The sequence below is a fragment of the Bufo bufo genome, chromosome 3, assembly GCF_905171765.1.
Source record: "Bufo bufo chromosome 3, aBufBuf1.1, whole genome shotgun sequence".
Lineage (NCBI taxonomy): Eukaryota > Metazoa > Chordata > Amphibia > Anura > Bufonidae > Bufo > Bufo bufo.
This window is the reverse complement of record NC_053391.1, coordinates 271,351,687-271,368,780: the sequence shown is the minus strand read 5'-3', so window position 1 is coordinate 271,368,780 and position 17,094 is coordinate 271,351,687. Positions and strand designations below refer to the sequence as shown.

The 17,094-nt window shown below is 42.0% G+C and overlaps 1 protein-coding gene across 1 annotated transcript in view; it reads right to left on the bottom strand.

Moving 5' to 3' along the window:
• NAV1 (neuron navigator 1) overlaps positions 1-17,094 on the bottom strand; it is a 689,603-nt gene that overhangs the window by 278,494 nt on the left and 394,015 nt on the right. The window contains 1 exon segment of the mRNA XM_040424146.1: positions 16,450-16,571. Within this exon segment, the coding sequence (XP_040280080.1) occupies positions 16,450-16,571 (122 nt within the window).

The following is a 17,094-nucleotide window of genomic DNA, read 5'->3' as shown; positions in this document are numbered from 1 at the left end:
CAGTTAGACATTAAAAGATATCAACTACTATGGAATCTTAGTTTCATATACAACACTATTTCTATGTCTTTTTCTGTATAAATATGTAACTTCTCACATTTTATGTTAAACCATGTCTGATGAGACCTCAGCAATTCAAAAAGCTTGCTTTTTTCAACATTATTCCATTTGGGTCAGTTTTGCAAGTAGCATTTAGCAGCATCTTCACGGACATTGTATTTCTTAGTTGTTTTTGGCAGTCAATCTATTCATCTCTACAGGGATGCCAGACATTGCTGGGCATTGTATTCAACTATATCTGTCAGCCTCATAAAAATGAATGGAGCATGTTTGACTGCTTCTCCATTTATACAGGGAGAAACAGGATCCTTGTTCTTTTGATCAGTGGGGAACCTATTCATTATATTTTATTATTCTACTGCAATATTTTTTTTATATATTGTTCTCTTCAAGTACAAATGTTATTACAAAACTCCAAACTTGTAGATATGGCTACAAAAGTCTTTCACTGCTACAGTATTTTTTGTACAATTTGCCAACTATTTATGTTTGGTTATATTCGGGAAAATAACTTTCCTTTATCATTATTTGTTTGATAACAAAACGAATAAAAACAGTTTTAAAACAAAAGTTTTTCACTGCTGCGACTGTTCATACAGCCTTCTATAATGGACAGTGGATGCGGAAACACTTTACCAACTAACCAGTTTGACTTTGGGCTAGTCCTAAGGCATTATCCTGGTGATGACCTTGTTTTCACCCTTTAACTCCTACACAGCGTTCTGGTCTTCGATGCAGGGGATCCTCCAGGCTGTTACCTCTTTGAATAGTCCTGGTGTAATTGGCAGTTGACTCACAGGAGTCAGAGACACCAGTGCGAAGCACCGAGTTGTCAGACAATACTTGTTTTCAGGAAACAGGCCAAGGTTGGAGCAGGCAGAATTCGCATGTATATGTAAAATAAATCCGAGGTCAGGGAAAGCTAAATTCAAGTGAATCCATAAAACATGTCCGAGGTCAGTGCAGTGTCAATAAACAGGCAGAGTTTGTGCACAGATAGAGAAAACACACCTTCACCAAGACTAGCAAACACTGAAATTCCTAAAGCTCAGGCAAGATGGTGGAACAAACAGCCCAAAATAAATAGGAGGGTTGTTAAGCACCTTAGGCTACTTTCACAGTAGCGTTTTTTGCGGGTCCGTCATGGATCTTCAAAAACACTTCCGTCACCATAATACAACCGCATGCATCAGTCATGAACGGATACCGTTGTATTATGTTTTCTATAGCCATGACGGATCCGTCTTTAACACCAGTGAAAGTCAATGGGGGACGGATCAGTTTTCTATTGTGCCAGATTGTGTCAGAGAAAACGGATCCGTCCCCATTTACTTACATTGTGTGCCAGGACGTTTGGCTCCGCTTGATCAGGCGGAGAGCAAAACGCTGCAGGCAGCGTTTTGGTGTCCGCCTCCAGAGTGGAATGTTGACTGAAACACACTGAATGAATGGAGCAATGGCCACGCCTGCCTGGGATAACAGGGCAGCAGCAGACACATGTTGCCAGTGTATCACGTTTTTAGATCTGTCACTTCCAAAGAGCTAAAATTTTGAATCTATGGGTCCATAAAACCTTAATCTGGGTATAGTTATATATGGACATTTAGCTACATATATTTTTGTGACTGAAAAATCCAGTCCATACATTTGAATCACATGGGGGTCATTTACTGGCTTTTTACAGTGGTCTTAGATTCCCCCTTTGCGCTGCTGTAAGATCATAAATCTTCCGGGATCCAGGACCCAGCCTGGCCCCTGCCACAACCCAACTGGCAAACATGGCGCAAAAAATGCCTATTGTCGCACGGGTGTAAAATAAAGTTACAAAAAGGGGTGATGCAATTTTATTTTTACAAAAAGACACGTTTAGGCTACATTCACACGTCAGTATTTTTCTATATCCCGATTTTCGGTCCGTTTTTTGCGGATCCGTTGTTCCTGAAAATGTTTCCGTATGTCATCCGTTTTTTGCGGATCCGCAAAAAACGGAAACATGTATAAATTTCAATAAGCAAATAAAGTTGTTTGGATTTCTTTGAAAAAAAAAAAAATATATATATAATAAATTTAAATGTAGTTTCCAGGAACGGAATCCGCATAAAACGGATGACATACGTAATGACATCCGAATGTCTTCCGTTTTTTGCGGATCCATTGACTTTGTATTGTACCAGGATCCGAATTTTGCGGAAAAGAATAGGACCTGTTTTATATTTTTTCGGACATGCGGAACGGAACAACGTTAACGGAAAGCACACATTGTGCTGTCCGATTTTTTTTCCAGGACCCATTGAAAATGAAACAGAAAACGGAACAGATCAGGAAAGAAAAAACGGATGTGTGAATGGACCCTTACTAAATTACCCCCATTGTTCTGCATCATAAACATGCATTTATGGAAGTCCCATTCAGATGGATAGTGGGGGACATCAAACATTTTCACAGCTGTTTGTGAAAGACCTCTTTTTGCTATTTTTTCAAATGTCCATGCGACAATATTTTGTTAATATTCAGGCCATCCTCGCCACTTGGGAGTAGTGAGGGCGTGGCCAGGCCAGGACCGGAACTTCAGCTCTGAAAAATTTACAATATTTTAGGCCTAAAAGAAAATCTTCATAAGATGAATCGTCCAGCAGTGCAAAGGGGAAAAAAGACAGGTGTAAAAAGACGGTCGTGGTAAATGATCGTTAGTGTGTTTATATACTCTTAATACTGTAGGGCATATGAAATGGGGCTTTATAAGAAGAGAAATGTGCATCCCCAAATTCAGATTCTTGATAAAACATGTTGAAATTTATTGAATCCTTAATACCAAAAACAGGAACCCCACAGTCAGGTCTACACGTTTCAGATTGCTGAATCCTAAGGCTACTTTCACATTAGTGTTTTTTGCGGATCTGTCATGGATCTGCAAAAAAGCTTCCGTTACAATAATACAACCGCATGCATGCTTCATGAATACAGATCCGGTTGTATTATCTGTAATCTAGCCATGACTGATCCGTCATGAACACCATTGAAAGTCAATGGGGGACGGATCCATTTTCTATTATGTCAGGGAAAACAGATCCGTCTCCATTGACTTACATTGTGTGTCAGAACGGATCCGTCTTGCTCCGCACCACATGGCGGACAGAAAAACGCTGCTTGCAGCATTTTTCTGTCCGTGATGGGGACGCAACCAAACGGAACGGAATGCATTTTGGTACATTCCGTTTCATTCAGCTCCACAAGCACTACTATATGGGCCCTAGTAGAGACCCTCGGGAGGTAAACCTTAATATTCAACTGCATATATAATGAGTAGCCACTCACGCTTCTGTTGCAACATTGTTGAGGGGATTAAAAAAAATAAGCAATTAAGAAACCAGCGCAGTACCTGAGAGTTTTAGTGTTGTGGGGTTATGGTTTATTAGAAACCAATATTTTAATAATGATCTAATAAAGTATATGTCTTTTAAGTTGCAAAAAGTAGTGCCCCTACAGGGATTTTTGGTCTTTTGACGGGTTGAATATTGATATTCAGCTCCACACACACAAAGAGAGGTTTTAGGGGTTAGAATATGGAGACTAAAAGAAAAGAATTATTCTTTTCAAGGTTTTAATTTTTTTGTTTTTTCAGTGTAAAAATTCTATAAAAAAATATACATATGTGGTATTGCCAGATTCGTACAGACCTAGAGTATGAAAGTAACTGGTCAGTTTTATGGTATAGTGAATGTTGTAAAAACAAACCCCCAAAAACTTATGGAATTGCGTTTTTTTTGTTTTTTTTACCCCATTTATAAAAAAAATTCCAGATTCCCACCTCATTGTATACAACCGTAAATAGTGCCATTAGAAAAGGCATCTTGTCTCGCCAAAAACAAGCCCTCAAATAGCTATGTAAACAAAACAAATAAAAAGTTATGGCTTTGGGAGGACTGGGAGTAAGAAAAGAAAAAAATAAATAAATAGATAAGGGTTAATTTGTCTAGCTCACTGATTAATACTTTTTCCTTTCACTTTGTACCTGCCATCTAATAACCCTTATCTCTAATTTACTAAGAGGTCAGAAACACTTAGTTAAGTCACATTCTTATCAGTAAGTTAAGGATTGAGCTTTAATGAGTGTTGAGTAGGTCAGAGTGCAGAGATAAGGAGCCATCAGATTAGCTGGCTATAGGAGCAAAGAGAAAATACAGATCAGTCCATTAAAGCATCTTAGCTCTGTATAGAAAAATAGGTTCCATATTTAACACAATGCATGTTGTATACTTGGCTACTTATAAATTATGTCATGTTCAATATGTAGGACAAAAATCAGGGCTACTTAAAGGGCCTCTGTTAGCAGATTAGTACCTATGAAACTGGCTGACCTGTTGCATGTGCGCTTGGCAGCTGAAGGCATCTGTGTTGGTCCCATGTTCATATTTGCCTTCATTGCCAAGAAAAATGATGTTTTAATATATGCAAATGAGCCTCTGGGAGCAACGGGGGCGTTGCCATCACACCTAGAAACTCTAGGATACAGCAATCTGAAATACATAGACCCAATGGTGAGGTTCCTGTTTTTGTATTATGAATTTTATGAAATTTTAAATACATTTCTACATATTTTATCAAGAATATGGATTTGGTGCTGGAAATTTCTGATGCTCTGTTGGATTGCTTTCTGAAAAGTAAAAGCATAGGTTTGGAGACAGGTGGTTAGCTGATCATTGTATTCGTTCTTTAATGAAATTGGGTTGACCTATTCGATTGTAAATAGGAGATGAGCAAATTAATTCTAAAGAATCTGATTCATTCCGTATTTCCCATACAGCATGCTGCCAAACAAATCTGAAGTTTTGGTAACTTGTTTCAGATTAAAAATCGCACAAATGGCAAAAGTGCCATTTTACTGTTAAAATTGGTGGGGAAAAATGGCAGTAAGAATGAAGATGGAGGATCACACGACCCTGAAAGGGATGGGGGCATGTGTTTATTGTTGTATCTTATGCACATTTTGTCACTTTAAAGCCTCATGCACACGACTGTATTTTGTATCTGTGTCTGATCCGCATTTTTGTGGATTGCACTCGGACCCATTCATTTTTTATGGGTCCATGTGACAAACTCCCCTCTTTTGAGGTTGCCACGAGTGCTTTGAGAGGACTACTTGCCAGCCTCTTACCATGTGATTACAGCCCCATGTTGAATGCACCGGTTTTGTGCAATGGCTGCATAGTTATGTGGGTTAATGTATTTTGCTGTCTTTTGCTACCATGTGGCTAATGGAGTCTTGCCTCTGTCCTTGGGAGATAAGTGGATCACTTCTCAATTGTCTCCAGGACAAAAGACTGTGTAGAACTGGTTTTGGACAGAAAAGCCATGAGTACAGCCAGGCCAAAGAGACTTGTACTAACTTTTGAATTCCTGGTCTAATTCGTGCCATTTTGGGATGTGTTAAATGTCTATGTGTATTGTAATGGGTGGGACATTGTGTATTTGAGTAAGTGATGTCTGTCCTATTGTCTCCCCGTGTGTATTGGCGATTTCCCTTTGTCCTGAGAGATAATGGAATTACACCTCGGTTGTCTCAAGGACAGAAGACATTGTGTATTGCCCTGCCTGTGATAATTATGTTAACCATTGTGTACTATAATTATACCACAGGCAGAGGGGAGGATGTTATGTGGGTTGTAACCTTTGTGTTATGGGTTAATGTATGTTTATTGTGGGTGTCTCCCTTGCATGGGAGCAGGGGATAAAAGAAAGTGGTTTTGAATGCCGTGTTGCCTTCCAGTAAAGTATTTCTAGCATTCAGCTTTGGCTCATGTATGGACTTATTTGGCGATACTAGCGATACTGGCGATACCAGCGATAATAGCGATTTATTGCTCTGGATTATTTGGCTGTGCTATTTCATGGGAAGAAGGGAATACTAGACGGTGACACGGATGATACCGTCACAGTCCACAAAATAAATTGCAAAATGTGGGCCATGGACCTATTGAAATCAATGGATATGACTAGGGCATCATCTTTTATGCTGGAAGCAGTCTGCACTATTTTTTGATTGTAGCAGATTAGATTGTGCAGATTTGTGTTTAGATTGTGTCAGATTTCTGAAAGTGAAGCGAGGCAGAGTTGATTATCTCTGTGCACAGCATGAAACGGAGGGATGTATGACGGATCTTCCTTTGCAATGCATTTTTCCCAGTGTCGTACCACATTTTAATGCCATCAGCAAAAAAATGTTTTTGGTTCAGCGTGTAGCTACTGATGCAGCACAACTATGACATCATCTCATGAATATCTAACATGAAAATTTTGTTCCACTTAAAGCTTTTTTGAGTAGTCAAAAAAAGTGGAATTCAGATGGCAGTAAATCCATTCTATAAGCTCATTGTTCCATAACCTTCCACTTCAATTGTCTACGGGTTTCCAATATGTGGGCACTCAAGAGTTTCCCTGTTGATGAATTGTGTGAGAACAGTCAGTGTTTGGGCTGCCATGAGGAGGGGTTCATGAGGGAATGGGGAACCCCAAGCAAAGCTTTGATGGTGGTGATAGTAGTGGCACTTGTAGCCACAGTGGTAGCAGCAGAGGAATGGTAGCAACAGTGTCACTTGGTACAAATAAAGAGCAGGGAATTGGGATAGCGGGCAAGGAGCCCACAGTGACATAGCAGTCTGCTAAAAGTGGAGGGGACAGTGAGAACTATGGTGGGAAGGGACCTGAGAGATGGATCGGAGTGTTCAAGAGGAGGTGACTCAAAGGAGGAGGAGGGTTGTGTCCACAGTGGCAGCAATTTAGAGTAGAGGCAATGTTCAGCCAGCACCTCTGAAAAACTGTCAGGGCCAGATGTACTTCTATTATGGTCTACTTGGGAACTGGTGATGCTACAGATACTGTGAGCACAGACTTAGGCCTCTTTCACACGACCGTTGTGTGCACCCGTGGCCGTTGTGCCGTTTTCCGTTTTTTTTCGCGGACCCCATGACTTTCAATGGGTCCGCGAAAAAAAACGGAAAATGCACCGTTTTGCAGCCGCATCCGTGATCCGTGTTTCCTGGCCGTGAAAAAAATATGACCTGTCCTATTTTTTTCACGGCCAACGGTTCACGGACCCATTCAAGTCAATGGGTCCGTGAAAGAACACGGATGCACACAAGATTGCATCCGTGTCCGTGATCCGTGGCCGTAGGTTACTTTTTATACAGACGGATCCGAAGATCCGTCTGCATAAAAGCTTTTTCATAGCTGAGTTTTCACTTCGTGAAAACTCAGAACCGACAGTATATTCTAACACAGAAGCGTTCCCATGGTGATGGGGACGCTTCTAGTTAGAATACACTACAAACTGTGTACAAGACTGCCCCCTGCTGCCTGGCAGCACCCGATCTCTTACAGGGGGCCGTGATCAGCACAATTAACCCCTTCAGGTGCGGCACCTGAATGGGTTAATTGTACTATCATATCCCCCTGTAAGAGATCAGGGCTGCCAGGCAGCAGGGGGCAGACCCTCCCCCCCTCCCCAGTTTGAATATCATTGGTGGCCAGTGCGGCCCCCCCCCTCTATTGTAATAATAGGTTGGTGGCCAGTGCGGCCCCCCCCCTCCCTCTATTGTAATTATTCGTTGGTGGCACAGTGTGCGCCCCCCCCCCTCCCTCCCTCTATTGTAATAAATCGTTGGTGGCACAGTGTGCGCCCCCCCCCCTTCCTCCCTCTATTGTAATAAATCGTTGGTGGCACAGTGTGCGCCCCCCATCGGCCCCCCCCCCCTCTATAGCATTAACAACATTGGTGGCCAGTGTGCGGCCTCCCATCTCCCCCCCCCCCTTCCCCCATCATTGGTGGCAGCGGAGTTCCGATCGGAGTCCCAGTTTAATTGCTGGGGCTCCGATCGGTAACCATGGCAACCAGGACGCTACTACAGTCCTTGTTGCCATGGTTACTTCGCAATAGTACAATAGTAGAAGATTCATACTTACCTGCTGCTGGCTGCTGCTGCGATGTTCGTGTCCGGCCGGGAGCTCCACCTACTGGTAAGTGACAGGGTCTGTGCGGCGCATTGCTAAATGAACTGTCACTTACTAGTAGGAGGAGCTCCCGGCCGGACACGAACATCACAGCTCCCAGGTAAGTATGAATCTATACTGTACTATTGCTAGTAACCCGCTGCCACCAATGATCGGGGGGGGGGGGGGGGGATGGGAGGCCGCACACTGGCCACCAATGTTGCTAATGCTATAGAGGGAGGGGGGGCCGATGGGGGGCGCACACTGTGCCACCAATGTTGTTAATGCTATAGAGGGAGGGGGGGGGGGGCCGATGGGGGGCGCACACTGTGCCACCAATGTTGTTAATGCTATAGAGGGAGTGGGGGGGCCGATGGGGGGCGCACACTGTGCCACCAACGATTTATTACAATAGAGGGAGGAAGGGGGGGGGGGGCGCACACTGTGCCACCAACGATTTATTACAATAGAGGGAGGAAGGGGGGGGCGCACTGGCCACCAATGATATTCAAACTGGGGAGGGGGGGGGGGGGGTCTGCCCCCTGCTGCCTGGCAGCCCTGATCTCTTACAGGGGGATATGATAGTACAATTAACCCCTTCAGGTGCGGCACCTGAGGGGTTAATTGTGCTGATCACGGCCCCCTGTAAGAGATCGGATGCTGCTAGGCAGCAGGGGGCAGTCATGTACACAGTTTGTAGTATATTCTAACTAGAAGAGTCCCCATCACCATGGGAACGCCTCTGTGTTAGAATATACTGTCGGAAATGAGGTTTCACGATCTAACTCATATCCGACAGTATATTCTAACATAGAGGCGTTCCCATGGTGATGGGGACGCTTCAAGTTAAAATATACCATCGGATTGGAGAAAACTCCGATCCGATGGTATAAAAGGGACTCCAGACTTTACATTGAAAGTCAATAGGGACGGATCCGTTTGAAATGGCACCATATTGTGTCAACGTCAAACGGATCCGTCCCCATTGACTTGCATTGTAGTTCAGGACGGATCCGTTTGGCTCCGCACGGCCAGGCGGACACCAAAACGACTTTTTTTTCATGTCCGAGGATCCTCCAAAAATCAAGGAAGACCCACGGACGAAAAAACGGTCACGGATCACGGAAAAACGGGACCCCGTTTTGCGGACCGTGAAAATATACTGTCGTGTGCAATAAGCCTTAAAAGGAGCCAAACCAAAGCCAAGCTCGGGTGCTGCTACTAGCTCTGTGAGAATATCTCCCATTTGGCATTTTTTTCCACAGTACCGACAAAAGCATTGCCGTATAGATGATCTGCAGGATTCAAATAAGCCATGGGCATTAAAATACAGACATAGATACCAGGGCTCTATTGCAGCATATAAAGCAGCATCAACGGATCCAGTGAAAAAATAGAACTATCCAGCATTCGGAATTGGAACAGATCCATCCTTCTCCTGGTAGCAGACAGGCCACATACCCAAGCAGCAAAGTGCCCAGGTCATCACCATCAGCTGCTTTTTCTCCTGTGCAGAATCTTCCTCCTTCTTGTGTTCCGCTCCATCGTGAGACATCCATAATGAAATGTGTGGCTATTATAAAACTATTCACGACCAGCAATGAGTTTGTGTGCAGTCAGTGCAGTTGCTGCTATACCACTTAGTTGTGGCAAATGTGGAGCAGTTCTGTGTCTTCACCAGAATTTTATTCAGCGGGTATTAATGCCTCTGGCAAGCTGTTCATAGTGCCTCGTCATTCTCCAAATGTGGCACACTTCTGTGCCTTCACCAAAATTTTATTCAGGAAGCATTATGCCCTCTGACGAGCAGTCCGTAAAATGTCTCTCGTCATTCTCCAAATGTGACGATCTTCTGTGCCTTCACCAAAATTGTATTCAGCAAGCAGACATCACTCCCACTGGCCAGCTGTCTGTAAAAATTGTCTTGTCATTCTCCAAATGTGACACACTTCCTCGTCTTATTTCGCCATATTCTATGGTATTCATACTTCTAAAACGTGTCTTGTAATTCTCCAAATGTGGCAGAGTTACGCTCCTTCACCCTAATTTAGGTCACCACTCTCCAGCTGTCTCTGCTACAACAAGTAGCAGAAGCCATGGCAGCCAGTTATCTACTTCATAGACCATTTTTTTCCACTGCCAAGCCAACCTAACGCACATCAGCAAACATGTGCCATGTGCCACCTGAACAACTAGGCTTAGTCTTACCTGGACTGTGCCCTTTCTACAGCACATATCCTGTTCCCTTACCCCAAGATTTTCTGGGGAGGCAGATTAGAACTGTGGCCAGAACTGAGGATGTTAAAAGCTTATGGGTGGAATTACAAAGGGAAATAAACTCTGAAAAAATAATACTGTAACCACATAACATCACAGAGGAGATAGAAGTTCAGTAGTATAACCAAATAGAGCGCGTTGCATAGGCTGGTCATAAATGGGAGATTTTAACTTCCCAGATATTGACTGGGGTCATGGTTCTGCCTCAACTGCGAGCGGAGAAGAGAAAGTCACACTAGGGAACAATGCTTTGTTGGATCTAGTAATTTCTAACAATGTAGAGCTTTAAATCCACACTGGGTAATTACACTGCAAAATTTATTCCTGTAGGCAAGTATAAACAGCTAAAATTAAACCCCATGTGGCTTACAGGTACTGTAAAAAGGGCAATAAATGACAAAAAAGGGCTTTTAAAAGTACAAAATTGAGGGGTCAGCTGTAGCCTTTAAAAATTACAAAGGGCTTAAAAAAATCTGTAAAAAAAAAAAAAAAAAAAGAGAAAATCTGCAAAAATACTAAATGAACAGCAGGTGGCAAAAGAGAAAAACAGATCCCCAAAAAACCAAGGTCAGAGTAGGTAGGTCCACTAAATAATGGTAATGGGGGTGGTAACTGAAGATAAGGAAAGGGCAGAGTTACTAAATGGGTTTTTTAGCTTTGTATATAGAAAAGAAGAGAAAGGAGCTGATATCGGTGGTGCCAGGGCTGTTAGTACATCCAATAAAATATTCAATTGGCTAACTGTAGATATGGCCCAAGCTAAGTTAAAAACAGTAAATGTGAACAAGGCTCCAGGTTCAGGTGGATTACACCCAAGACTTTTTAACCACTTCAGCCCCCAGTGCTTAAACACCCTGAAAGACCAGGCCACTTTTTACACTTCTGACCTACACTACTTTCACCATTTATTGCTCGGTCATGCAACTTACCACCCAAATGAATTTTACCTCCTTTTCTTCTCACTAATAGAGCTTTCATTTGGTGGTATTTCTTTGCTGCTGACATTTTTACTTTTTTTGTTATTAATCGAAATTTAACGATTTTTTTGCAAAAAAAATGACATTTTTCACTTTCAGTTGTAAAATTTTGCAAAAAAAAACGACATCCATATATAAATTTTGCTCTAAATTTATTGTTCTACATGTCTTTGATAAAAAAAAAATGTTTGGGTAAAAAAAAAAAAATGGTTTGGGTAAAAGTTATAGCGTTTACAAACTATGGTACAAAAATGTGAATTTCCGCTTTTTGAAGCAGCTCTGACTTTCTGAGCACCTGTCATGTTTCCTGAGGTTCTACAATGCCCAGACAGTACAAACACCCCACAAATGACCCCATTTCGGAAAGTACACACCCTAAGGTATTCGCTGATGGGCATAGTGAGTTCATAGAACTTTTTATTTTTTGTCACAAGTTAGTGGAATATGAGACTTTGTAAGAAAAAAATAAATAAAAAAATCATCATTTTCCGCTAACTTGTGACAAAAAATAAAAAAAGTTCTATGAACTCACTATGCCCATCAGCGAATACCTTGGGGTCTCTTCTTTCCAAAATGGGGTCACTTGTGGGGTAGTTATACTGCCCTGGCATTCTAGGGGCCCAAATGTGTGGTAAGGAGTTTGAAATCAAATTCTGTAAAAAATGACCTGTGAAATCCGAAAGGTGCTCTTTGGAATATGGGCCCCTTTGCCCACCTAGGCTGCAAAAAAGTGTCACACATCTGGTATCTCCGTACTCAGGAGAAGGTGGGGAATGTGTTTTGGGGTGTCATTTTACATATACCCATGCTGGGTGAGAGAAATATCTTGGCAAAAGACAACTTTTCCCATTTTTTTATACAAAGTTGGCATTTGACCAAGATATTTATCTCACCCAGCATGGGTATATGTAAAATGACACCACAAAACACATTCCCCACCTTCTCCTGAGTACGGAGATACCAGATGTGTGACACTTTTTTGCAGCCTAGGTGGGCAAAGGGGCCCATATTCCAAAGAGCACCTTTCGGATTTCACAGGTCATTTTTTACAGAATTTGATTCCAAACTCCTTACCACACATTTGGGCCCCTAGAATGCCAGGGCAGTATAACTACCCCACAAGTGACCCCATTTTGGAAAGAAGAGACCCCAAGGTATTCGCTGATGGGCATAGTGAGTTCATGGAAGTTTTTATTTTTTTTCACAAGTTAGTGGAATATGAGACTTTGTATGAAAAAAAAAAAAATCATCATTTTCCACTAACTTGTGACAAAAAATAAAAAAATTCTAGGAACTTGCCATGCCCCTCACGGAATACCTTGGGGTGTCTTCTTTCCAAAATGGGGTCACTTGTGGGGTAGTTATACTGCCCTGGCATTTTCCAGGGGCCCTAATGTGTGGTAAGTAGGTAAATGACCTGTGAAATCCGAAAGGTGCTCTTTGGAATGTGGGCCCCTTTGCCCACCTAGGCTGCAAAAAAGTGTCACACATCTGGTATCTCCGTACTCAGGAGAAGGTGGGGAATGTGTTTTGGGGTGTCATTTTACATATACCCATGCTGGGTGAGAGAAATATCTTGGCAAAAGACAACTTTTCCCATTTTTTTATACAAAGTTGGCATTTGACCAAGATATTTATCTCACCCAGCATGGGTATATGTAAAATGACACCACAAAACACATTCCCCACCTTCTCCTGAGTACGGAGATACCAGATGTGTGACACTTTTTTGCAGCCTAGGTGGGCAAAGGGGCCCATATTCCAAAGAGCACCTTTCGGATTTCACAGGTCATTTTTTACAGAATTTTTATTACTCAACATTTCCCATATGTCTACTTTATGTTGGCATCATTTTGGAAATGTCATTTTATTTTTTTAGGACGTTAGAAGGCTTAGAAGTTTAGAAGCAATTCTTAAAATGTTTAAGAAAATTTCCAAAACCCACTTTATAAGGACCAGTTCAGGTCTGAAGTCACTTTGTGGGGCCTACATAGTGGATACCCCCATAAATGACCCCATTGCAGAAACTACACCCCTCAAGTTACTCAAAACTGATTTTACAAAATTTTTTAACCCTTTAGGTGTTCCACAAGAATTAAAAGAAAATGGAGATGAAATTTCTAAATTTCAAATTTTTTGCAGATTTTCCATTTTATTGCATTTTTTTATTTAACACATTGAGGGTTAACAGCCAAACAAAACTCAATATTTATTACCCTGATTCCGCGGTTTACAGAAACACCCCACATGTGGTCGTAAACTGCTGTACAGGCACACGGCAGGGCGCAGAAGGAAAGGAATGCCATACGGTTTTTGGAAGGCAGATTTTGCTGGATTGGTTTTCTGAACGCCATATGTTTTTTATTTTTCTGCCGATCGTCTTGTGCAAGGGCTCGTTTTTTGCAGAAAGTGTTGAGGTTTTAATTGGTACCATTTTTGGGTACATAGGATTTTTTGATCATTCATTATTACACTTTATAGGGCAAGGTGACCAAAAAATTGGCTGTTTTGGAACAGCTTTCATTTATTTATTTTTACATCTGAGGAGTTAGGTCATGTGATAGTTTTATAGAGAAGATCGTTACGGACGTGGCAATACCTAATATGTATACTTTTTCTTATTTAAGTTTTACACAATAATAGCATTTCTGAAACCCAAAAAAAATGTTTTAGTGTCTCCATAGTCTGAGAGCCATAGCTTTTATATTTTTTGGGTGATTGTCCTAAATAGGGTATCATGTTTTGCGGGATGAGGTGACGGTTTAATTGGTACTATTTTAGGGGTCATAAGCCTTTTTTAATCGCTTGCTGCTGCACTATTTGTGATGTAAGGTGACAAAAATAGCTTTTTTTGGCACAGTTTTTTTTTTTTTTTTTTTTTTTTTAATAGTGTTTATCGGACTGGGTCTATCATGTGATATATTTATAGAGACGGTCGTTACGGACACGGTGACACCTAATATGTGTATTTTATTTTTTCATTTTTTTTATAGGAAAAGGCAATTTCTTTTTTTAATTTACATTTTTATTTATTTATTTTTCATTTTTATTATTTTCACTTTCCTTTTTTATCAAGTCCCTCTTGGATCATGAAGATCCAATGGGGCTGATGGCTGTACTATACTTTGCAATGCTCTTGCATTGCAAAGTATAATACTATTAGATGCCCTGTAGGTGGCAGCACCGGATACCTTTGCCATGGCAACCGGACGCCTTTGCAAAGCGTCCGGTTGCCATGGCAACCATCGGGCGCTGCTATCAGCGCTGCAGCCCCGATGGTTCAGAGAGGGAGCTCCCTCCCTCTATTGACCCCATGGATGCTGCAACCGCGGCATCTATGGGGTTACAGCAGAGTGTCAGCATAGAGCTGACACTCGCTGCTGATGGCGGCGGCTCAGGAATGGAGCCGCCGCCATCACACACAGCGGGGGCACAGGATCGGGGGCAGCGCTGGATGGGGGGGGGGGTATTGGGGTACGGCGGCTAACCTGGAGGGTGAGGGAGGCTGGGGCAGGAGGGGCGGGGAGACAGCATGGGGCGGACCGCATCAGGGAGGGACTACATGAATATGGATCGGGCGGGGGAACTAGTACTTCATCAGGGGCAGGCGCGCACAAGGGGGTGTTGGAGGAGCACAGATCGGGGGGCACAGGAAGGGGGCACAGATTGGGGGCCACAGAGACACTACCTGATTTCAGGCTGTGATCTGCAGAGCGCAGATCAGAGCCTGAAACCGGCATTTTTTCCACTGCCGCGATCCGATTGGTTAGTCTGCACAGACTAACCAATCGGATCGATTGTCGGCAAGGGGCCACTCTGATTGGCCCCTTGCCGACATTACTGAACTGTATGCTGTCCGTGACAGCAGCAGGGCAGGGGCAGAAGCTTTAATCCAAGCGCTTTGCAGCGCTTGGATTAAAGAACTGTCTTGACGTTTATAGACGTGATAGCTGCACGGGGCATGTGCAGCTATCACGTATATATACAGTTTGCAGTCGGGAAAGGGTTAACGTCTGTTATGTTTGAAGGACTCTTAAGGGACTATATACAGGAGTATGTGACTGTAAATAATATTCTAAGTGATAACCAGCATGGGTTTACCAAGGACAGAAGTTGTCAGCCACTGTGCCACTGTGGCAGCGTGATCACCTTATACAGCTATGGACAGAGGGGCGGCTGTGGATGTAGTGTTCTTGGATTTTTCAAAGACTTTTGATACTGTCCCTCAAAGATGTTTAATAGGTAAAATAAGGTCTATAGGCTTAGAAAGTATAGTTTGTAACTGGACTGAAAACTGGTTGAAGGACCATGTCCAGAGAGTTGTGGTCAATGATTCCTATTCGTCTTCAATAAGTCCACCTTAGTCTGCATCTCTTCAGGTCCTGCTCCTACACTTGTGAATACCATAACCATGTCTTTTCACAGCCTAGTCTTGGGAGATTAGTCTCACATTGTGAAATCAGGTTGTGCCACTGCATTGCTTTGACACTGTCTACTGGACAGCGTCAGTGCAATGGTGAGGATGCTGCCCACTGAGCAGACAGCATTTTTGCACCCCATTGGATCTAGGCTCTGCATTTACATACAGTGCATCAGAACGAATTGGGGACATAAATGGACACAGATTGGTGGCACAGATTAAAAGAAAATACAATAATGATCAGGGGACCAGTAGGAATCTTGCCATATAAGTCAAGTTAATTTCAAAAGGTCAAAACAGGCCTTCTTTAACACCACTATAAAACTATGATAGTGAAGGCTCATTCCTTTCACGGTAATGAAAATAAGAATAAACATCACTGCTTAGGAATCAAAATCAACATACTGAGAATAAGGTCTAAATTGTTCTCGTTTAATAAAGGGGTTGGCCACTTTCTGGTTATTGATGACCAAAGTGTTTGTAAGATGATTATATTATATGGCGATCTTATGGGCAGGACCTCTATGTGGACAGCACAAAAGACTCTGTAAACAGGGGGGAATACCTCATGAACTATAGAAAATGGTGCAGAATTTAAGTAATTGCCATATCTCACAACCACATTGGTGAAAAATAACCAGAAAGTAGCCAGCCCCTTTAACCATACAAGAAAGTGGTAGATATATCTGAAAGTGGGCAACTGAAAAAGAAAGATACTGCATAGCTTACCCAACTTTTCTTTTTCTTCTTTTTGTTGTCACTATCCTTGACACTCCCTGCACTACAGTGGCTTGATATGCTATTTAAGCTGGAAATGCTATCAGATGAATTCTGACGTCTAATTCGCAGCTCTAGTATAACAGAATAAAAATCAAATGAACAGAAATTAATAAATAGCAAGTGTAGCTCTGAAAGTTTACTACAATTAAGAACTGTACTAGCAGTATAACATTACAGAAAAAGTAAATCTTGCACTGAAAATTATAAGATGGACACGTTTGAAATACCCAGAGATGTATCACACAGTTCTTGTGTCATTATTGACTATGTAGTGTAATGGGTATATTTCTTCATTGCACAAGCTAATGTATAAGCTACCTTATAAGAATAAATAGGAAAACGATATTGAACATGAAATGCAATTGTGCTGAAAAGTGTTTCTAGCTCTCCTAAAGTGACAGTAAGTTGGTAATTATTAATTTGATTTATAAACAGCCATATACACTTCTTTTTAGGGGATGTGGCTGTTAAGGGACAGTGTCTATAATATGTCCCCATCACATAATTTGTGTAAGATACTTCTACAGGTATATTTAATAATGTCATTCACTATTTACCCATGCACAGTCAAAGGTTAATGTTCTGTGTTTTCTT